Source organism: Pyricularia pennisetigena, chromosome 6 (genome assembly GCF_004337985.1).
Source record: "Pyricularia pennisetigena strain Br36 chromosome 6, whole genome shotgun sequence".
Taxonomy (NCBI): Eukaryota; Fungi; Ascomycota; class Sordariomycetes; order Magnaporthales; family Pyriculariaceae; genus Pyricularia; species Pyricularia pennisetigena.
In genome coordinates, this window is record NC_043744.1 from 2,567,233 (window position 1) to 2,589,092 (window position 21,860).

The 21,860-nt window shown below is 52.0% G+C and overlaps 8 protein-coding genes across 8 annotated transcripts; 5 read left to right on the forward strand and 3 right to left on the reverse strand.

Moving 5' to 3' along the window:
* Window positions 1-1,020: 1,020 nt before the first annotated feature.
* Window positions 1,021-1,794, forward strand: PpBr36_04595 (uncharacterized protein; the record flags this gene model as incomplete). The annotated part of the gene is made up of 1 exon (XM_029891754.1): window positions 1,021-1,794. One exon carries the CDS (start codon window positions 1,021-1,023, stop codon window positions 1,792-1,794), a length of 774 nt encoding a protein of 257 aa, XP_029750021.1.
* A 769-nt stretch (window positions 1,795-2,563) lies between these two features.
* PpBr36_04596 (uncharacterized protein) lies at window positions 2,564-3,943 on the forward strand (the record flags this gene model as incomplete). Its single annotated transcript, XM_029891755.1, has 1 exon — window positions 2,564-3,943. The coding sequence occupies one exon, from the start codon at window positions 2,564-2,566 to the stop codon at window positions 3,941-3,943; it is 1,380 nt and encodes a 459-aa protein (XP_029750022.1).
* A 468-nt stretch (window positions 3,944-4,411) lies between these two features.
* On the reverse strand, window positions 4,412-5,305 carry PpBr36_04597 (uncharacterized protein; the record flags this gene model as incomplete). The annotated part of the gene is made up of 1 exon (XM_029891756.1): window positions 4,412-5,305. The coding sequence occupies one exon, from the start codon at window positions 5,303-5,305 to the stop codon at window positions 4,412-4,414; it is 894 nt and encodes a 297-aa protein (XP_029750023.1).
* On the forward strand, window positions 4,463-5,083 carry PpBr36_04598 (uncharacterized protein; the record flags this gene model as incomplete). The annotated part of the gene is made up of 2 exons (XM_029891757.1): window positions 4,463-4,720; window positions 4,763-5,083. Coding segments are annotated over 2 exons (579 nt in total), but the record flags the coding sequence as incomplete, so codon positions are not given.
* Window positions 5,306-5,946: 641 nt separating the features above from the next.
* PpBr36_04599 (uncharacterized protein) lies at window positions 5,947-6,572 on the forward strand (the record flags this gene model as incomplete). The annotated part of the gene is made up of 3 exons (XM_029891758.1): window positions 5,947-6,093; window positions 6,193-6,390; window positions 6,471-6,572. 3 exons carry the CDS (start codon window positions 5,947-5,949, stop codon window positions 6,570-6,572), a joined length of 447 nt encoding a protein of 148 aa, XP_029750029.1.
* Window positions 6,573-7,032: 460 nt separating this feature from the next.
* PpBr36_04600 (uncharacterized protein) lies at window positions 7,033-7,881 on the reverse strand (the record flags this gene model as incomplete). The annotated part of the gene is made up of 1 exon (XM_029891759.1): window positions 7,033-7,881. One exon carries the CDS (start codon window positions 7,879-7,881, stop codon window positions 7,033-7,035), a length of 849 nt encoding a protein of 282 aa, XP_029750413.1.
* A 1,465-nt stretch (window positions 7,882-9,346) lies between these two features.
* On the forward strand, window positions 9,347-13,234 carry PpBr36_04601 (uncharacterized protein; the record flags this gene model as incomplete). Its single annotated transcript, XM_029891760.1, has 3 exons — window positions 9,347-11,231; window positions 11,299-11,376; window positions 11,457-13,234. Coding segments are annotated over 3 exons (3,741 nt in total), but the record flags the coding sequence as incomplete, so codon positions are not given.
* A 1,079-nt stretch (window positions 13,235-14,313) lies between these two features.
* PpBr36_04602 (uncharacterized protein) lies at window positions 14,314-16,010 on the reverse strand (the record flags this gene model as incomplete). The annotated part of the gene is made up of 2 exons (XM_029891761.1): window positions 14,314-14,617; window positions 14,710-16,010. The coding sequence occupies 2 exons, from the start codon at window positions 16,008-16,010 to the stop codon at window positions 14,314-14,316; spliced, it is 1,605 nt and encodes a 534-aa protein (XP_029750415.1).
* Window positions 16,011-21,860: the final 5,850 nt, after the last annotated feature.

Genomic DNA, 21,860 nt, shown 5'->3' on the forward strand with positions numbered 1-21,860 from the left:
AAAAAAAAAAAAAAAAAAAAAGCAAAGCATGTGCGTCATGGGATGAAGAACAACTCAACACGTTTTCAGCACGGCGGGACGCACGCCGAGCCGCCGATGTAGGGCGGTTGGGCTGAGTTGTAATCTTTGTGCGCATATAGCAGTGTAGGTGTCAGTGAGCCCGATCCTAATCTGGCCAAATTAAGTGGTAAATCAAAATTGTTGTTTTGTTTTGCCACCCAATTCTTACGCTCATAAGACCTTGGCTGTGGCTGTGTCCTGGGTGCAACTCCTGGTAAAGATCCCTTCTAATAATATACATTCGATTACTGTGGTAAGCAACTAGGAATAAAATACACGGCATGACCAAGTCGATATCGTTCGCCCTGCATGACCTGCATGAAGGCGATTTTTTATTTTATTTATTTTTAATTTTTTCCCCGTCTTGTTATATTAAATGTTCTATTCTAGCTAACCTCTTTGTTCGGATCAAAGTTGCATGTCCTGCACGTTGGGCGATTGACGAAAAGTCTTCGCCGCAACGGGTGTGAGCGAGCTCTAGATAAAAAAGGGTCGAGCTGGAAGAGAGAATATTGCGCTTTTAAAGGCCAATACCACAATGATATTACGTAGTAATAAAAAAGTCGTCATGATCTCCGCTGGCGCCTTTGACGATATCCCAGCAAGGCAACCCCGGCTCGGCATTTTTCAGGGGTTGGTCATTAGACAACTCCCGCCGCCTTGGTAATTATACCTACCGTTTTGCTATGCGCCCTGGCACATGCACATGCCGTTTATGAACAGGCTTCGTCGCACCCTACTGTAGTTTATATACTTCTTCCCGTCCACCCCCCTCTCCTTCACCCACTTACATTCTACCTAATTCAACCTAACTAACCTATAATTTTTACACAAAAGTTCCCTGGAATATAATTTCTGCTGTGCCAACCTACATCACTCATATGTTGTGTTAATCTTGTGGATCACCAGAAACCCGCAGCAAATCAAACCAAACCAAACCGAACCGAACCAACAGAAAAAATGTCCTTCTCACTCTTCACGGCTCTCCCTACAGAGCTGCGACTGGAAATATGGAGACTCACCTTTCAACCTCGCGCAGTGGAAGTCAGATATCAGCCAGAGACTGACGAGTGTCGGACAATCACACACCCGCCTGCTGTATTACAAGTCTGTCGGGAATCCAGAGAGGAAGCACTCAGGTTTTACCACAAATGCTTTGGTACCAAGACTCAAGAACCACTCATATACTTCAACTCCTCTATCGACATTCTATACATCCCGAGGCATCGACCGATGGGCTATGACGACACCTCTAGAGACTTTGCGGAATGCATTCTAGATACGGCAGAGCACGTCAAGATGCTTGCAGTCGACCACGTCTTACCAGACGTCAAGCGTCCATGGGAAACATACAACAAGCTCTGCTTAATGCTGGGTCTGCCAAATCTCAAGGAGGCTTACATGATTATATCAACCGAATCCGACAATGGCGAATCAGGAGCCGGCATGGAGATTGAGATCATCGACCCCAAGGAGGATCAAGAGGCCATCCTAAAGGTCATGAAAGATATTGAAGAGACATATTCTCATGAACTTGGCGAGATTCAATGGGAGCAAGAAGCACAAGAGGCTTTCGAAGATGACGCTGCCCAAGACGGGGGTTCATTATCCGGAGAGCACAGCCACTCGCATCACCACCACCACCACCACCACCTGTCTTACCCACCAATTGTACCCAAGGCCAAAATTTCCCATGGCTGGGAGAAGCATGGCAGCATGGTCAGGTGCATCTGACACGGATGTTTGTGCGCCGAATACTTATTGAGGGGATGCTTCTCATTGCTGCATTGTTCAGAGGCCTCTTAGGGCGGTTGACGACGAAATGGCTATGGTAATCGGATGAATAATGATGGATGGGCGGTATCGGAAAAAAAATAAATCTTGTATGAAAGCCATGTTTGTGCACTTGGGAGTTCAGGTTAAAACTATAACGAGAGAATTTTCACACCCGGCTAAATCGTGATAGACTTGCGTCAACTTTGGAGGAGCTTTAGGACCATGACAAGGTAGTCAGTTATTGGATGCATGTCTTGATACCGGAAGTTGAATCGTCTGGAATCCTGCAACTCGGAAGCGATGCACAACGACCTCCTTGGCTTGCAGACTCTGCACAGACCGCCAAGCCAAGATGAAGGGTTGATAGCCGGTTGTGTTATCGCAAGACCAAAGAAAGCTCGCAGCGAGAAAAATATCGGCCTATGTAGGATTTAGACAACGTGTTTGAGTTTATGAACACCACAAGTAATAGTGGTCGTCCCCAACGCATGTGGGTCAAGGTTGACAATAAATAGAAGGGTTAGGGTCTCTGGCACGGCTGATTGCAGCTACTGGTCACACACCCCCTGTCGCGCACGGTGCACCCGCAGAAGCATGCACGACAGCGCGGCGGAGCTTCGAATTTTCGCGGCTCCAGGCAAGCACCAGACTACCTCACAGAAAGCGCTTTCCATAGCTAAAATCAGACCGTGACCCAAGGCCGTTCGTTGTATTGCAACAGCACGCCATGGCGACCTCTCGGTCAATGTCGCCCGGAGGGGCACTCCTCCGGTCGTCGAGGATGTTTTCCCTCCCGCCTCCTGTCCCGGCACAAGTCAACAACATTGTTAACTCGAGTGTGAACCGCTCCGACACGGCGACCTTGCCGTACCCGACCCTGCAGTCCATCACCACGCCCTCGGCAGCACGCAGACAGGGCGATTGGGGCTTCAAGCGTCCGTTTCCTCTCAAGTCGACCACCAAATCTTCTACGCCGCTCATCCGCGTCAAGCAAGTCGACACCATTGAGCATGTGACCGACTTCGCGTCGGCCGCCGACCACACGCTGTCACTTGAAAAGTTCCAAGAGATGAACATCCCAGTTGTCATGCCACCGTTCTATGACCCGTCAAACCCATCAAACCAGGTTCCAGAGAGCATGCCAAGGAAGTCGGTCTTTGAGGAATCCCACGATGTCACCGACATCGCCCCCGAAAAGAAGCACACCATGAGCGCCTACCGCTGGCAGTTCGACGGCCCATGGCTAGCGGGCATGTCGGAGGGAGAGTTCAACAAGTACCTCCAAGTCAAGGTCAAGCCTAGGCGGGCCGAGTTTCGCCAGTGGCTGAAGGGTGTCGTGGCTGAGGAGATGAACCAGCAAGCCATCACGGACTCGATTGAGAATGGTGATGGAGGGCAACACGTCAAGCTGACAGCGGGAGACATCACCGATGAACAGCTCACAGACAGGATACGTGAGCTGCGCTACGATCGCGTCGAGTTACACAAACTCGTTGGCCGTTTCTTGGATCTCGCGCCAATTGCGCCCAAGATATCAAAGATCCCCTTCCTAAATGGCAACAAGTACAACATCAGCAAGCCTCCGCCCATGAATCCCTATGCAGAGGCCGGCCCGCCCGTCACGCACCCTTCCGCTGGTATCTCGTACCTGCGCACCGGGTCCTTCGTGGAGAACCACCCGCTGTACGGCCCGCAGCAGTCGCACAGGCACGTGGCTGGCAGGGTTCTGTTGAGCAATTCCGGCTTCGGTCCCATCAGCAACTCCAACGTCAACGTCAACATCGGTCTGGGCGGCTTCGTCACCAAGCCCCCGAACGGCGACAGTTTCTGGAACAACAAGGCGGTTGGCAACAGGTTCGACCCGGCGCAACGCGGCGGCGAGAAGCAGTATGTGGAGCCGCTCCTCGCTGTTGTTGATTCCAGGGGCAACGTCAGGGTCACGGCCAAAGCCTCACAACCTGAAGGCGTGGTTGTCGCGAAAGAGCTCGACGGAGTTCGGGTGGCTGAAAAACACGCTGAGTCGGAGTCTACGTTTGAGCCGGCTGAGAGTCGGAAGACTGGGAAGGAAGTTTACAGTGATTCGCGCTCATACGGTTTCAAGGCATGATGGTTATTCTGCTGGCCGTTACGAATCCCCGGTTAAGGGCGTCTGTAAGAATATTTGCATCATGGAAGCTGGACCTAGCCCGAGGCCCATGTCTTTGGTGTGAATAGGTTGTGGGTCTCCATGGCCCAAGATGTAGATCTAGACAGTCATTTTGTACAAATGTAAAACAGATTCAACAGCCAGAGACTTCTTGACGGGCTTCGAGTCAAGATCCCAATAGAGCTTTGTCCTAACAAGGTCAGATTGGAACCTAGACTTGACACCGCTATCTGAGTACCTGTGTGCTGAAAAGCACAACTGCCGGTGATCGCAACTCTTGCTGTAAGAAACGAGCTTTCGACTGGTAACACCTCACTCTCACAATCGACCATACTACGTGACTGCTATAAACTACGCCGACAACAGGACGGTTACAAACAAAACGTGGCACATATCTATTCTTTTATTTACCTCAAGTTCGTCATCATCTCACTTGGAACCACCAGAGTCACCCATGCTCGATGTTGTAAGGGTGACAGGCGGGGAGCCCTGGTTGAGAATCTGCACGCTGCCGTCCGCCATGCCGAAATAGGCCGCGACGGGCTTCTGTGCACCGCCTTCATCCTTTGCATCCAGACCGCTTCTGCCGTAGAAGAGGCCAATCTCACAGACGCCAACCAGAGACTTGAGTTTGGCCGCGAGCCTGTCGACACTCCAGATTCCATTCTCGCCGGTTCCACCCTCGTCTCCGGCCAGCAGCAGCGGGGTGAAGGGGGCGTCGATGATGTGCATACCGTTGTCCGTCACCACCGAGCCGGCCTTCCCTGAGCCGGTCCTCAGGCGCGGCGAGTGCGCGCCGAGCCTCTCCAGCTCGGCCAGCACGTGGTCTGCCGCCTTGGGGAGGACCTCGATGGGGATCCCCTGCTTCCACTGGGTGCCCAGGTTCCTCGAGAGCTTGCGGAAGTCGCCGATGCAGACAAAGGTACGCGAGGCCACGGCGACGATCTTTTCCTGCCACAGACAGCCGCCGCCACCCTTGATCAGGTTGAGGTCGGCGTCGGCCTCGTCGGCGCCATCAAAGTAGACATCAAGCAGCCTGCCATGGGGCCGGTCCTCGATCGGGGCCGCCCGGAGCCCACCGGCCTTGATGAGGCCCTTTGACTGGTCGCCGGTCGGGTAGAACGTCATGTGCTTCGAGGCCTCTGGGTGCAGCTCCTTGATGGCCTCGACGACGTAGACGACGGTGGAGCCCGACCCGATGCCGACGTGCGTGTAGCGCGGGTCCAGGTGGTCCTTGACGGCCGTGAAGGCGGCGGCTTTCTTGGCCATCTCTATCAACTGCGCCTGCTCGACCGCCGACACGGCCGACCCTGAGCTTGCCATGGTTGGTGGATGGTAGTGGTTGGACGGCAGAGATTTGCTGGTGTATATATGTCGCTGATGACGTATCCGGCGAGGGCCCACAGACAACGAACGTGTTGACAGAAGTGGATGATAGCTCTTTGGCTTCAATCCTTGAGATAGGCAAGTCGGAGTGAGAGATGATGTTGTCAACCGTCGAGAGACTATGGTGGACATTAAATTTTGGCAAGTTACGTCTTAATTAGATGGATGTATCCGGCGTAACTGCTGGGATCTTCAAGGTTTCACAAATGAATTCTTCGTTGTCAGTTACAGCCTACAATCCAAATAACACGGAGCACATTGGTATCATCGCGTATCACATAAAAGCTTCACAAAACCTGATGCAACCTAGGAGCTCACGATGACGGAGACTGGAGGGGTCGAATTGGAGGATTACTCATCAACCCAACCCAGCCGGGCAGTAAATGCAAAAAGACGAGCGACGCCCCGCTCTTCCCAGCACCGCACGTGACCAGGAATTAGGGAGTTGCCCACAAACCTCAATATCTACTTTTAAACTCCGCCCCAAGTTGAACTTCTCCCGACCCATCCCCAAATAACGCTCGACGCCGACAAACGTATTAACCCTCCCCCCGAAAACCAGCAACTCAACAGCCAAAATGGGTCGCGTTCGCACCAAGACCGTCAAGAAGTCCGCCAAGGTCATCATTGAGCGGTACTACCCCAGGCTTACCCTCGACTTCGAGACCAACAAGCGTATCTGCGATGAGATCGCCATCATCGCCTCGAAGCGCCTGCGCAACAAGGTAAGGCGCAACACCTCAGACTGAACCCGGCGCATTGAATCAGCTGGGTCTGATTGTAGCAAAAAACGCCTCTAACAACCAACTTTCTCGCTTGTTCAGATTGCCGGCTACACCACCCACCTGATGAAGCGTATTCAGCGTGGTCCCGTCCGTGGTATCTCCTTCAAGCTTCAGGAGGAGGAGCGTGAGCGGAAGGATCAGTTCGTTCCCGAGGTTTCCGCTCTCGACTTCAGCCAGTCCGACAGCGGCCAGCTTGACGTCGACGTCGAGACCAAGGACCTGCTCAAGCACCTGGGCGTACGTTTTTGTCTTCCAAACCCTAGATTGGATTCTCGAATCATAGCTCCGATATTGACTTTTGAATCTTTTTGCTCCAGTTCGACTCGACCATCCCCGTCAACGTCATCCCCGTCACCCAGACCCAGGTCTCCGAGCGCAGTGGCCGCCGCTTCGGCGACAGGCCCCCTCGCCGCGACTAAATGCAACGCCTTCACGACACGACTATTCCTGTACACACATAAAAAAAATGGATTGTTGGGCTGGTTTTGCCTTTGCATGGTTTGGGCAATGAGGTATTTGGGATTGGGTTGCTTTTCGGCGTCTTCATGGAAGGTAGTGAGAGCATACTAGATCAACACAGAGATCTTTTGCCCACTAAGGTGTCGCTGACTCTCCGGTGCACTCGCGCTGGGGATGACGCTTGATTGCCATCTTCATTCCTGCATGCCGAGGTTCTCTCTCCAACCTGAACCCTGATGCTTAAATCGCGCGATGTAAATCGTGTCATGCAGCGAGCAGACGGTGTGATGGACGGGCCGTGATTGCCAGTGAAACCGTGATTCATGTCTGACAAAGGTATCATACTCACTCCAACGCAAAAATAGGTCGTGCTTGCCTCGACACTGATTTGAGGGCTAGAAAGCAAATACCCACAAGCTTCTATCTAAAGCGTGGTTTGTAGCCTTCGAGAAGCATGTCATCTCCATCGTCGTCATCCTCCTCTGCCTCTAAACTTGGTGGCTCCGGAACCGCTGTGGTTTTCTTCTCCCGAATCATAAAGTCCACCAAATTGGTTGAGCCTTTTGACCGCTCCGTAGTATCGCCACGCTCTAAAGCCAGTGTCGACGACTTCTCTGCCTTCTTTTCTTCTTCCAGCTTGAGGCGGCCAATGTCCGCAGCGAGTTCGCTGCCCTTGCCCGTCTCCTTCTCGCCCATGAGCTCTATCTCAATATCCGGGATCCCGATGCGTTCCCAAGCGGCCGTCTCGTTGAGCTGGACCTTGACGTACAGCGCCCGCCGCGCGCAGTCCTGTGAGCACCACTTCTCCAGCTCCTCGATCGGCATGATCTTGAAGTCTGGCCTGCCCTGGTTCACGGCCTTGAATGTGCCCGGACCGTACCTCTTCCTGGGCTTCGCGCAGAGGGCGTAGCCGCACAGGCCATTGACGTTACGCTCCTCGATCAGGTCGTCGTAGTCGGTCGGCTGGAATGTGCGCACCTTGGTCTTGAACTCGGTTACGTCGCTGGCCGCCGGGCTAGCGGCGCTGTAGTCCGCTCCGCGGACCCGGGGGTGCTCCGACAGCTCGATCAGGTCGTCCAGAACCTTTTGGTGGATGGCCTTTTGCTGTTGTATTATGGTTGCGTGGCGGATGGCCACCTGGCGCGCCTCGTCGGCAGATATCGCGCCACCTTTTTCTGTATTTTGGGGAAGGGCGGCGGCTTTGGTTTTCTTTAGGATGCCCTTCTTGGGTGCAGGCTTTGCGCCTGGTGTTGACGCCGCGGCTGGCATGACGAGCCCTGAGTTTAACTTTTCACTAAGGCGATTTTCAAGTCGCAAAGGCTTTGTGATTTTCAGGCCTTGTATACCTAGGTATGATCGAAGTCGATTTGCATGTACGAAAGGTATACAGCTCTTGCCTGGCTCTTAACTGATTGGTTCAAGAATTTGGTGTCTACTGGTGGGGAAGGTAATGTCCAAAATGCACTCAATTGCCTTAGCTTTCTTCTCGCTGTTGATTACTTAAGCAACTAACTGCTGGACGCTCGGCGGGTGAAGTACGGTCATAGCGGGGCCTCGTGGGTGAAGCCGATCGCGTCAGACTTGTAGAGAGACATTTGATTGACATTGTGCTACCTGAGACACGATGGCGGAGACGCGGCTCTCTGTCCGCTTTCCAACCAACCATTGCCAATTTGCAGCATCAAGCCAACCCGTGTGACCCGGGACTTCATAAACCGTTTTTAGTTTACCCCGTATAGCTTGCGGATTTTCAGACGACAAGAGTCCAATCAAGTAGCAAGCACTAAATGTAGACAGTTGGAAACGGATATGTGCCTGTGCCAGTGGACAGCCACGACACTAGACTACTGTAGTGAGAGTACTTCTACATTACATCCAAGGTTGGGATAGGATTTGCATTGTATTGCAGTTGGAGTAACAGAAGGAAGAATGCTTCATGATCCTTGATGTACTTCTCCCCGCCGTTGTCATGCGCAATGTAACGTCAGGTACTGTACTGTACGTCAACAGCGGTGACCAAATGTACGCCCAAGAATTGGACTTTTGTAGATGCCGCCGAGTACAATGAAGTACATGACTTGGAGCGAGGAACAGTCCAAGTACCCAGGTTTGACTAGGGTTACCATCTCTTAGGCAAATGTGATTTGCGCCTGGCGTAACTCCTTGTGGCGGCTTTTTTTGAGTGAAACCCCTCGTCGACGTTGCTGATTCACAGTGACCGGGACAGTGTGCGTGTGGAGAGCTCCTCAAGTTCAATGCGCTGACGTAGACCACAGCCTACCGACTCTCCACGGTCACAGCCCACCACCACTTTACCACGATTACCAAACCAGGACCACGTTTTCTAGGGTGTAGAAAGCAAGACCCCTGTGAAATCCCCATTCGACACTTTTACTGTACTGCTGCACTTTTGTTATAGGGCAAATACACTACTGGCTGAAGAAGCTCAGAAGGGGGAGAGACAGAAAGAATGAACAAAAACAAAACAAAACAAGGGGGAAAATAATAAAAGGGACCAGAAAACATCAATACACCAACGCATCCCCCCGGTTTGCAGTACAGCTTGTAGGCAGTCTCTAATCATCGCCTGCTGCTCTAACTGAACACAGCAATCTGGTTGAGGAGCCCTGGTCTGGCCCTGCTCCTCCTGTTTCCCCCCCAAAACCAAGAAAGGCTCAATTGCTCTCCACATCAGATCCAAACCCAAACGGGGCCCGTTTCTGCAACCACAGTTTTGTTCCACCACCGAGCCGCTTGCTTTGATGCAACAAGCTGTCTTCCAACAACATTTCAACCCAACCCAACCACCCCGCATACAACCTGCACCTCAAACTCTACGACGCACCAAGACAAAACAAAACGCCATTTTTCTCTTGGGCTGCAGGTCCCTTGCACCGCCTTCGCCATGAGTGCCCCTTTCATGGTCAAGGCTCTCTTCGAGTACTCGTCCCCGCACGAAGAGGACCTTCCGTTCCCCGCTGGCCAGATAATCACTGTCACCGAGGTAGAAGACGACGACTGGTATACGGGCGAGTTTGTCGGCGAGGATGGCGTCAAGCATCAGGGCATCTTCCCACGCAACTTCGTCGAGAAGTACGAGCCTGTAGCTCCCCCGCGACCAACTCGCACACGACCAAAGAAAGAATCGGAACCCACAGCAGCCACGTCGCCGCCACCTCCTGCACCTGCGGCTGTTGCAGCTCCCGAGCCAGTCGAGGAGCCTACGCCATCGGAGCCCGAGCAGCCTCTAAAAGCTGAAACCCAGCTTGCGTCTGAGCCTGCCGAACAAACCCCCATCGCCTCTGGCACCGCATCCGCTGCATCCGCTGCATCGCCTCCAGCTCCCGAGCCTGTCGCACCTGTTCCGATCGCGGCACCGCCCGCCTCCGTTCCCAAGCCTGAGCCTCAGGCAACCTCCCCGCCGGCTCCCAAGGCCGCACCGTCGGCTTCGAAAACCAGCGGCCCACCGCCCGTAGCGGAGAAACCCACTGGAAATGCGTTCAAAGACCGAATCGCCGCTTTCAACAGGGCTGCCGCTCCACCCATAACACCCTTCAAGCCTAGTGGCCTTGGAGGATCTAGCTTCATCAAAAAGCCTTTTGTCGCGCCTCCACCGAGCAGGAATGCATTTGTGCCACAGCCTCAGAGCGCCCCGGTTCCAAGGGTGTACCGGCGTGAAGAGGATCCTGAGATCAAGGAGCGCGAGCAAGAGAACCAGGAGACCGCCGAGAAGGTTGGCCTGGCTTCCACAGCTTCAAATGAAGGTGAGGATGAAGACCAGCCGAAGCCAATGAGTCTCAAGGAGCGCATGGCCCTCTTGCAGAAACAACAACAGGAACAAGCTCAGAGGCATGCCGACGCCGCAGCCAAGAAGGATAAGCCGAAACGTCCAGCCAAGAAGCGCATGGAAAGTAATGAAGGAGCAGAGGAGGATGGCTCGTCGCAACTTGCACCCCCACAACTGGAACGCAAGGACAGTGAGGATACTGCTGGCAGGCCATCCATTGATGAGTCTCAAGGTTCTCGCGCCGCTCCTGCCGGTCGTAGGAAGTCATCCGCGAAGGCCCTCGGAGGAGAACCTTACGATGGCAACGAAGCTGACATGTCTGGAGCTGGTGACACAACGGAAGGACAAGAGGATGTCACCGAACGGGAGGACAGTGATGACAGGTCGCATCACGTTTCAAGATCTTCCGTTGCGGCAGGCAAGGCACCCGCCGTTGAGGAGGAAGATGAGGAAGAAGACGACGAAGATGAGGGAGATATCGACCCAGAAGTGAGGCGTAAAGAGGAGCTCCGTGCGCGAATGGCCAAAATGAGCGGCGGGATGGGCATGGCCGGCATGTTTGGTATGCCCATGCCCGGCCTCGGTGTGCCCGCCAAGAAGAAGAAGGCCTCAGTCGCGGTCGAGAGACGCGACAGCGAAGGCCCCGAAGGTATGCCCTCTCCAGGCTTGCATGCGCCTCCAGTGCCTGCCATGGTTGCGCTTCCTGGTCTTGCAACCCGGCGTTCCGAAGATAGGCCCACGGAAGAAGTTGCCCCGGCTCCAGCTCCCCAAAAAGATGAGGAAGAGGGAGACGCGGAGACGCCATCTCAATCCGTACAATCTCCTCCGGTTGGTAAGTCTGCCTTCTTCAAATGTTCATAGTAATATGGGCTGGACGGTTGAACTGACAGGCACCACAGTGCCATCCCGAGTCTCCATGTCAGGTGCTCCGCCAGTTCCCGGCAACCGGCCAGTCCCGCCGCCCGTTCCCTCAGAGGGTAAGTTCACCAAGTCATACATAACTGCGACAGCTCAGTTCGCTACTATTGACTCCGGAGCTGACTCGTGAATGATCCAGCTCGTCCTCCACCTGTGCCTCCTATCGCAGGTGTAAAATCACCTAGTGCTGGGTCTGAATCCGATGACGAGCTGTCGGAACATCCCATACCAGAACCCCTTGCAACTCCGCGAGGAGAGCCTACTCCTACCTCTAGGGCTCCGCCTCCTCCGCCTCCAGGGCCACCACCGGTCGAGCCTAGCTCTCCGCGGTCTCCAGGCCCAAGACAGCAGAGTTTCTTCGGCGGTGGCGATGAGATCTCGCCAACTTCACCAACTGCTTCCAGCATGTCGAACAAGCGCGCTAGCAGACCACCGCCGCCTATTCCCGCGATGCCTCCTTCATCACCTCCACCTGCGGCTTCCCGTCCTCCGCCTCCTCCGCCTCCAGGAGGGTTGAGTCGTCGCTCGACTGCCGACAACCGGCCGTCGTCGCCAACAAAAGCAACGAGGAAGGAACTTTCGGATGAGGAAGAGATTACTGAGTACGAGGGCGACTATGATACGGACATCGGGTCGTCTGTGCCTCACAAAGACGCCCTGAAATCCCACGGCCGAGATTCAAGTATAGATGAGACAACGTCGGTGTCTTCTCCCGTTGCAACCGCTCCGCCAACCCTGCCGCCGCCGATTCCTTCGGTTAATGCTCCTCGGGCTCCTCCACCCATCCCTAATCAGCCACCTCCAGCCCCGAAAACCGATTATCGCCGTTCCGTAGACATGCCACGCATGGCACCTCCGCCTCCACCGCCGCAGAAGGAGGCTCCCCAATATGACGACGATTACGATCCGTACAACTATTCGGCACCGAGCCAAGGCGTTTCAGCAGCACCTGGCTACGCGCCACCCCCTCCAAAGTCACCAAGATCACCGGAAATTCCACACACGTCGGAAGCGCCCTATCAGCCGCCACCTCCACCACCCGGCGTCCAGCAGAGCAGTCGTGTCGCTCGGCAGTCCTTAGATGTTGGACGGCCGTCGCACTCTGGACGTAGGTCGGTGGACATCGGACCTTCTTCGATGGACTCGCATTTCGTGGCCAACGACATCGACTTAGCGCCATCATCAAGCTGGTGGACGCAACGTAATGGGTTGCCACCACAGCTGCAAGGTCGCAAGGACATATTCTTCGAGTCTGAACAGTCAGTATCGGCACAAGGAAGCAAAAGCATGGTTACTCGCGACATTTATATCCTATATCACGATTATTCTCAGACTGTCATTACAGTCTCGTACGACGGAAAGAATCCGAGCGATGTGCACCTGAGCCAGCGTCACGAGCCCCCGCCGCGAACTCTGCGTCAGGATCAACTGGAGCAATCGTATGAGCGGTTCGGCCGTCAGATTGCAGAGGCTGTCAAGGGAAAGAAGGAGACTGTGGTCGGCGACGGAACGCCTTACGGCCTTGTGCAAGAACTCCTGCGCTCACACAAGGACGCGCTTCTACCAGTAGGCACACGGGCCTACGGCGCACTCGTCTATGCCAACATGGCCAATGCCAGCACCACTGTTAACGACGAGATTCGACCCGGCGACATCATGTCCATTCGCAACGCCAAGTTCTCAGGCAAGCACGGCGCTCTGGGACACAAGTACAGCATGGAAGTCGGCCGGCCGGATCACGTGGCTGTCGTGGCCGAGTGGGATGGCAGCAAGAAGAAAGTACGGGCTTGGGAGCAGGGCAGGGAGAGCAAGAAGACGAAGCTCGAGAGTTTCAGGCTCGACGACCTGCGCAGCGGTGAGGTCAAGATATGGAGGGTTATGCCGCGGAGTTGGGTCGGCTGGGAAGGGCAGAACTAGTGCTTCTCGACGTTGGGCTCCACGCGACTGCGGGGTGGCAAGGCCAGGTCGGCACCAGCCCTGCAGAGCGGCTGGAATCCTATGTCGATGGGAAGCGTGCAGAGATAGTGTCACTGCGGAAGGCCCCTGTCAACATTTGGAAAATGAGATGGGGTGCAGAGATAATGGGATTACTATCTGTAAATGAGGCGGTGGCGGAAACGTCTTTTTGGTTTCGTTTTTTTTTTTTTTTTCGGGTTGTAATTTTCTTGTGTCTGTCTCGAGTTGAAAAGGTCACAGAAGATTACAGAATTTGTGATGATGCGGATTTCTGTGAGGGATTCAAAAATGAGGATGACTGCAAGATGAGCGCCTTTGGGAAGCATGACGAGGCGTATCGTGAAAGTGATATCATTTGTTAGTGTTGTGTGCGCGGGTGGTATGCTTTAATCTCATTTCTTTTGGTTCTCTTTCTACTACAGCACCAATACCTTTTTCTCTTTCTTGTTTTTTTTTTCTTGTACTGAAACATTACTTCCCTCACCATGTTGTTATTAAAATCTTGACCGAAGTGTCAAAGCTGTCTTCATTGGCCTGCTGCATTTGGGTTTCACAATATTGGCGTGGAAAAAGGCAACAGCTGGCTATACGAGCTTTCGAACGGACATGGTTGTAAAAATCCTCCACGAACAGGGATCATGGGAACCAACACTTTGATAGGTACGAGGTTTTGCCATGCAGTAACCTAATGGCCAAATATTCACAATTCACTTTATTCCCCTTTACCTTTACTACCATGCTAAAAATCAGGAACAACGGTACCCAACCCACCCCCATGTTCGCACAGATCTCATGCATAATGTCCAAAGCCTATGCACCAAAAAAAAAAAAAAAAAAAAAAAAAAAAAAAAAAAAAAAAAAAAAAAAAAGGTTCAAGCAAGCATAGGTACAGTAAACTGTATAGATTTGTAGTACAGATTGTAGAAATGAATGAGAAAGATGTTAGCTACATATGAAAGCACCTTAAAGAAAACCACAAAACGCTGCGAGGAAAACACAAAGGATAGATAAGATTCATGAGTGATGTCTACCCCGGAACCTCAGGAAACGACGACAGGATGCCGGTGGTAATTTGCATGGTATGGCCGAAGATCGTTGTCGTAGTCGTCATAGTCGTCCTCATATACAGCCACAGCTCTCGTGGTGGTCTCTTCTCCAGGCTTGGGTGCCGAGTTCTGTGTCCTGAATGAAAACGCTCGCTGCAGGAAGGCCTTTGGGCCCACGTATTCGAGATCCCAAGTGCGCGAGGTTAGCGGCAAGGGGATACGGTGTATCTTGGGCATCTGCCAGCGTTGTTTGATGCAGTCGTCCACCAGAGCCATGAGACCAGTTGCAATGATGATGCTGTATCAATGTCAGCAAGTTGTTTGCTTTTGGCAATCAAAGTATGATAAAAGGGGATAAGGGAGTAAAGAGAGGAGAAGGAGAAAACTTACTCTGCGACATCCGTTTTCGCATTGATGACATTCCAGTCGTTGATCCAGAAGTGACATGGCGGGATCCAACCACCAGCCTCCTCGTCAGCGGCAATTTGAACGGGGGAACGGGCCTCGGGCACTATATGTGCGATGGCGCCTTCGACGTGTCCCTTGTTGCTGCTCGTCTTACTGCCCCCTTGGCCGTGGCGCATCAGGTGGAAAGACACTATTCCCGTGTCCTTGTCCGTGGCACGCCTCCAGCTATAGCTGTTACCCCACCACTCAAATTCGTAGCGCTTCGAGTTGGAACCGCTTTTGCCCTTGCGCTCGACTTCGACACGCGCGTAGTTGCTGAAATCTAGCTTTATGGTATTGGTTGCGGCGGCGGCGGCCGTGGGTGAAGTGGCGTCAAATTCGCTGCTTTCATTGTCGTCGTAGCTTTCGCATACCGAGTGCAAGCTTCCACCGATGCTAGACTGATCCAGGGTGCGTTTAGATCTGGACTCAGGGCGGGCGGATGAGAAAGGGCGGGTGATGGCACTGGTAACAGAGCGGGTAAAGGTGGGCTTGGCTTTGTCGCTGGGGGTGACGGGGGAGGAGCAGAGAGATGGAGGGAGTGATATCGGACTCTTGTGCGATTTGGCTGGCGATGAGGGTGGAGAATACTTGCGCTTGGAACTGCAGACCTCGCGACCAGAGTCCCGGCAGTATCGGCGCAAAGAGAAGTCCCGGCGTGCTAAGTCATGCATGCGGAGGTGAAATAGCTGGACTGTTCTGGGACGACGGTGACGTCCGCTAGACTGAACGGTTGTGTCAACGCGCAGGTTCATGTTGCCATCAGATGTAAAGTCGTCATGGCGAATCGAAAGGCGGTCCATGCTAGGGAAGAGCTTGGAAAACTCATGGGGAGAGGCCGGTTGCACATCTTCCTCCACGAGCTCGGGACAGTATATGGGAAGAGGAGGGATGCTGCTGGAAAAGCCGCCTTCCTCTTCATCATCCAAAAGATCATCCAGGGACGAGTTGGTCGAGGCGTAAGTCTCGACGGATGATCGAGCACATGTGGTTGTACCTGGCGAGAGGTCATCATGATAGTAGCTGGGACGACGACCAACTCGGCTTTGCGGTTGTTCTGTGACAACCTTGATGACCGGTTTAGGTGGCATCCTGACATATGAGTGCTGCGGAGAGTTTTCTATTGTCGTTGGTCTGCTACTCTGGCTGTCGAATGAATCCCTGGTCCTGGTGCTGTAGGAATCTCTCCGGGAGTCGCGAGTGTACGAGCTCCCGGCACTTCGTATCCTCTCCAGGGAATGCATGATGATAGGGGATGTGGGGATATATGTGAGAGTAAAGTTGCGTGAGACGCCAAGTATGATTAGGGGTCCAGTGCTAGTTTGGCCTTGTAAGGTGAGATGCCGATTCGTTGTAGCTGAAGGCGACCCAGATAGCGGTGAATCATCAACTGGAAGTGAAGTCCACTGTCGTCCTTTCTGAGAATGGAACTGTGGATGATGATCACGAGTCTAGAATTGGGCAGCAATATGCTGTATATGCAATGCCCTTGACTGGAGGATTTGGTGAATGCTAAGAGATATTCGGCTTGAAAAAACGAATGGGATATGACTTGGCGTCGATGTGGGTGTGTAGCTGAGGGTGTCTGATAAGCGATTCAAAGAAATCGAACGGAGAGAGACCGAGCGCACGCGAAAAAAATATATATTATCAAGTGTAAAGGGTGAAAGACAAGCTGCAGCTTTGTCTTGGTCGGATGCGATGTGTAAGTGTAATGTAGGGGTCCTAGTGTGGTTCCTCTGCCGCTGCCTGCATGCGGGAGGGGTAGGTACGTAGGGTCTGGAAGGAGGAAAAAGAACGTTGGTACACAAAAAAAAAAAAAAAAAAAAGATATTACAGTTGTTTGCTCGTTGTATGCAGCTTTGTTCGATGATCTCAGGGACGAGGAACAAAGACAGCTAAAAAGGTTGATGGAAGAAGTCGGGATGCATCGACTGATGTATCGACAGCTCATCCCGCTCATTCACACACCTCACCCTTGTCAAGGCCCAACGTTGTCGAAGGCTGGTCTGGGGATGGAGCCACACCAAGCCGGGGTGGGGTGACGACAAGGGAGTGTGGTGTTCACAGAGTGTGCAAAAAAAGGTTCTGCGACTCCATCCATGCCAGGATGGCCCAGCAGGAAGAAGGCTGAGTGTCAGTGGAGGGAAGAGAGCTGAGGGTCTGTGTTATAACAGGCAATAGACATGGATAGAAGCAGGAAAAAAAAAAAAAAAAAGGAAACGTCCGAGGTGAGCAAATCTCGGGAATCTTGGAAGCCGCCTTGAGACAACCTGACAGCATTGTGTACATGACCATCCGTATTTGCAGATAAATAGACAGAGGGAATTCCCAACCCATTAGGCCATTTGAGGATAGGATCAAATTGTCCGCGTCTAAGAATTTTTCAGCCTATCGAATGGTATTTCTCCTTACACACCACACCACACCACAACCGTGTTTACCTACCTTTAGCAAAACATCTCAAGACTACATACCCGCCGTGACCACCATCGTACCTTCCAGAGACGAGAATATCCGAAGGAAAACTGAAGACAAGATCTAAAAAAAAGTGGGGAGCAATAGAGGATGAACGGAAGGAAACAGAAAACAAGCATCGAATCCTACTGGCCCAACCATCCGCCGACCGTTGATCACTCCTTCCCTCTATCTAGCCGAAGAAGGCAAGGTACGTACCTGAGCTTGCTGAGGCTGGCCATTCATAACCAAACCCCACTGCTTTGATGGAGGGCACCAAAGGGCACCTGCTTCGGTGTTCCCCTTGCGGGAGCCAATCCGCTTGTGGAGGCACTGCACCGGCAGAAACACACTTGAGCTCCCCACTAAATGGTCCATCACCAATCAGTCACGGCGCGAAGGCAAAAGTTTCCCCAAAGTTTCGCTAGAACGAGTTTCACAAGCTAATAATAAAAAACAAAGTGGGTGCTTGGGAGGCAAAAGGCGAGGGACAAATAATGACACTTTATTCAGCATGACCGAAAAAGCAAGTATTCAACAAGACCCATTTGTTTGCCGCTGTCGGCCTGCCCTGTGACAGAAGTTTCACTCGCACAAGCCAAGCCGAGCTGCGGGGATTTCCCAGGATCATTCGGAGGGGAAGCGTTGAATTGCAAAATGACCATAGCCAAAGAATTACAGTCATCGAGACGGATCTGGTTGTAATGACCATGACCGTGGCCGTGGCAGAGACCGCCAGGCAAGCAACCACAGCAGGTAGGCTGTAGACAGGGGGGCGTCACATCTCTATCGCCCTGGTCCTGGCAAATGCACTCGGCCCAGGCTGTTTACCTTAGTTTGCCTATAATAAGAACCTGGATGCGATCGATAACTGCTAGCTACAGTAGCTGAGTAGTATTTCCCCGTGCCGGTATGCTAATGTATAGCGATCGGTGCACTAGACAAGCGCTTTTTCGCTTCCTATTTTTTGTTCCTTTTTCTTCATGCCACGTTAAAAAGGACCCGCCGCTGCCGCCGATGGAAGCCACATCCCCTGGCTTTGCAGGATTCGGCAGGTTCCCGAGGATTCGATCACCTAAGATGTAGGGAACGACCTGAGCCTAGCCTAGTGTATTGCATCCCATGCCAACGTCTGATTAAAATTTTTCTTCAGCGGCAGCCCGAAAGAAGAGACGGGTTGATGCACTCTTACGTAGAAGGCTCATAAAGTTGAGATCAAACGACGACTTGCATGCATGCAATAGTTAGTTTCAGTGTATTGTTGTTTCTTCTTCCCTGCCATCCCATCTCCCATTGATTTGGGTTTGGAAACATACGGAATATACCGCTGTACAGTAGTAAAGTAATACAGTATGGATGAATTGATTAATGGGAATAAAGCGGGCTTGAACGACCAAGTTGCTGACAAGCTGAGTAAAACCTACATAAGCAATAATTACATCGACTATACTATACTAGTGTACGGTACATAGACACTATGAACAATGCTTCGGTGCGCTACCGACTGGCTTGCTCACCTGTCAGTCACTGCAGCCGGTGTCGATCCCGGCAGTCGCTGACCAGCTTAGGGGTCCAAGTCTTCGGAAGCACGGTGCTATACTGACTAACATTTTCCCCAATAATTCTACCAACTCACCCTCAAACAATCAACGATATTCCTTACAAATCCGAATAGTGATGGCAACCCGCATCCCATAAATCCATAAAAACAGCATGAAACATTTCTCCCGTTTGGGCTCTTGGTGAGTTTGAGTAGGGGGAAAAAAACGCTCAGAGCGAATCTAAGCCCTGTGGAACCTTCTCAAGTGGTACTTGACTCCCCACTGCCACAAGTCACTACTGTACTCTCCTCATCCCCTGGAAGAAATTCCAATCCATCATACATTTCATCTTGACCTTGACCTGCGACCCACTGCCTCCTGAAGGAATTTCGTGGGGGCTGTTTTGACCGCCACGCCACTTCACCACAGTCAGCCAGCAAAGTCACCAAGGCAAAAGTAATTTCTGGCCCCGTGACTTGCTTGCTTTACGTTGCTTTGCTCCATTTCCATTTCATTCTGTTCCGTACCGTTCATTTAGTTTGCATTTTAGGATTTTAAGCGATGCGCAAATCAGGCTTTTCCCTTGTCTTCCCAAAATCCATGGAGCTCGCAAAAACCGCTAACGACGTGGTGAAAGCGTTGGGAGCGTTCAATTCAATCGACATGGCCCGTTGGTGGGTGGCTGTGCAGTCATGCTGTAGATGCGATATGGACATTGACGACGCATCAGAGGGTACGTGTCATAGCAAGAAAGAAAAAGAGAGAGAGGGAGAGAGAGGGAGAGAGATGACGACGTTTTGGGGGACAAACCATATTGATGCCCAACCAGGACGAGGACAATACACCCACTTTCCCGTCGCTCTGGTTGTAGGTTTTGTTGTAGTTTCTGACCGACTAACTGACGTCTTTCAGTACCTCTGCGTGCAGCAATCGACAATGCGCCAACCCAGCTGTCCCATGGTCACGAGATCTCTTCCCCCACATTTGGTTGTCTGCATCTTCTTGGCCGCAGTTAATCCACTAAATGAGCTGATATATGCAGTATTACATTGTGGTAGAAAATAAGTCCTACTATAGTATGGGTGATTGACAACACGCCCAATGATCCAATTCTGTCCAGGCCCCGATCTCGACCCTTTTGGATCGATTCCACCACATCCCGTTGGTCGTCCTACCTACCAACCAAGGGCCGGACCTCGGTTTTGACATGCACCATTGCCGCCACCACCATACCACAGGTGTCGCCTTTTGTACCACGCAACCTGGGACTTGTTTGACTGTATCACAGCAGCCTGCAGTACTGACAAACAGTGGAACAAGCCGAACGGCAACTCCGCTCCGAAGTGACCGAGCACGGCAGCCCAGCGTTTTTCCCAGATGCATGCGCGCTGGCCGTCGATCGGGCCAGTCGAAATGCTGCTCGTCGCTGCAGCGATTGCTGTCGTGTCCTGATTGGACCTCAAACCTTGGACAAGGCTCTCAGTTCGAATCGTATCACCCGCACAGCCCACACACCCACCCGCTTCTCGTCTCTCGACTTGGCTATTTTCCCTATCACACGTTTGGCCATCGGGCTTTCATCCATTAGCTAGACGGATCCTTGAGTGAGGCTGCACATGTGGAGCTCTTTTCGATTGGCTTACGCAAATATCTTCTGCCACCATTTGAATTTTCTCTGGCGCTCCAGGCCGATCTCGGGGTACCATGTTGTAAATTGCGCCCAGGCGCACGCGCAACTGTTGCATCGACTTGATGCCCTATTTGTTGCTAAAAATCTATGTGAATGCCAATGAAATATTCTCTAGGGGTGTCTCTGTGTTTGGTTTGATTGTATGTAGTTTCTCAAACCCGAGACATCGCACGACCTCCATCCAGCGGGTTCTTCATCTGCCATGATAGGACTCAAGAATGGGTCACAAATTAGTATTACAGTTCCTCCAATCGAGCCGGATGGTCAACATTGTGATTGGTGAAGATAGTACAGCAGTTGACGTGGCAACGCCGACAGACGTTCGGAATGGCATCACGCATCTCACCACTCTTTTACTTTGTAGGTTCTAGAAGGCATTCGCTTGCAGCATACATGATTTCCAACCAGAGGAAATTTTCTCTTGGGGGGCGAGCCCACGGGGGACCTGCACCATATTGTCTCAGACTCTGGAGAGGAAAAAAAGCGAGCCAGTAGGATTAAAAGTTGCCCATTCCCGAGGGAGCCAAGACAGTACGCTTCAAAGTTCCCCTTTCTGTATGTCTCAACCAGTGGAAGCTTCGATGCGCCTTTTGGTAGTGTGACAATATTAGATAAAACCGGTCTTCTTTTTTTTCTTTCTTTTTTTTCTCGGAAGCGCCAATAAAATAAGTCAAGTCAGAAATGGAGACATACACACATTCTACTGGTCAGCTTCCGGAATGGTGCCCAAAGCTACTGTGCCTCTGCTGCAACGCGTCAGGGAAAAATATCCTAACCATTCAACAACGCTGACGCCTCAATTCAGCTCTAAAGAGTGCCTAGATAGACGCTGCTTGTCCTTCCGCTAAACCTATGGTCTAGCAGTAGTCTTTGGGCGTATTGATAGGTGTTCACTTCTTAAGCTCCCCCTAAACAAATGGGCGTGTTTTCCTCCTACCCTTCTCATTGCAACATAGCGTCCTGTCCAGAAAGAGAAAACCAATGTGTAGCTCGAGAATATGCAGGGGTTGTGCATGTTGGTTTGCTAAAAAAAATAAAAAAATAAAAATAAAAAAAAGGTGGTAAAGGTCATCAATGTGCAGTAAAAACATCATCATCGGGCGACGGATCAAAAAGCGGATGGCTGATAGAAAAGGATAAACGCACAATCGTCCAAGTATCAAGCAAAAAATTTCTCATTGGCCCTTCTTGTCATCGTGATCTGACCTGCGTTTGCTACCCACCGCGCGGGAGTTTCTGGCGCCCGAGTATACTGCTCCAAGTGCTAGCGCCTACTCAGATACATCTGCACCGGTAGTTTATAGACTTCGTATTCCTGATGACCCATGTGGAAACTGGCAATATATACACCATGGCCAAGTTGGCAATTTTTTTTTTTTTTTTTTTTTTTTTTTTTTTTTTTTTTT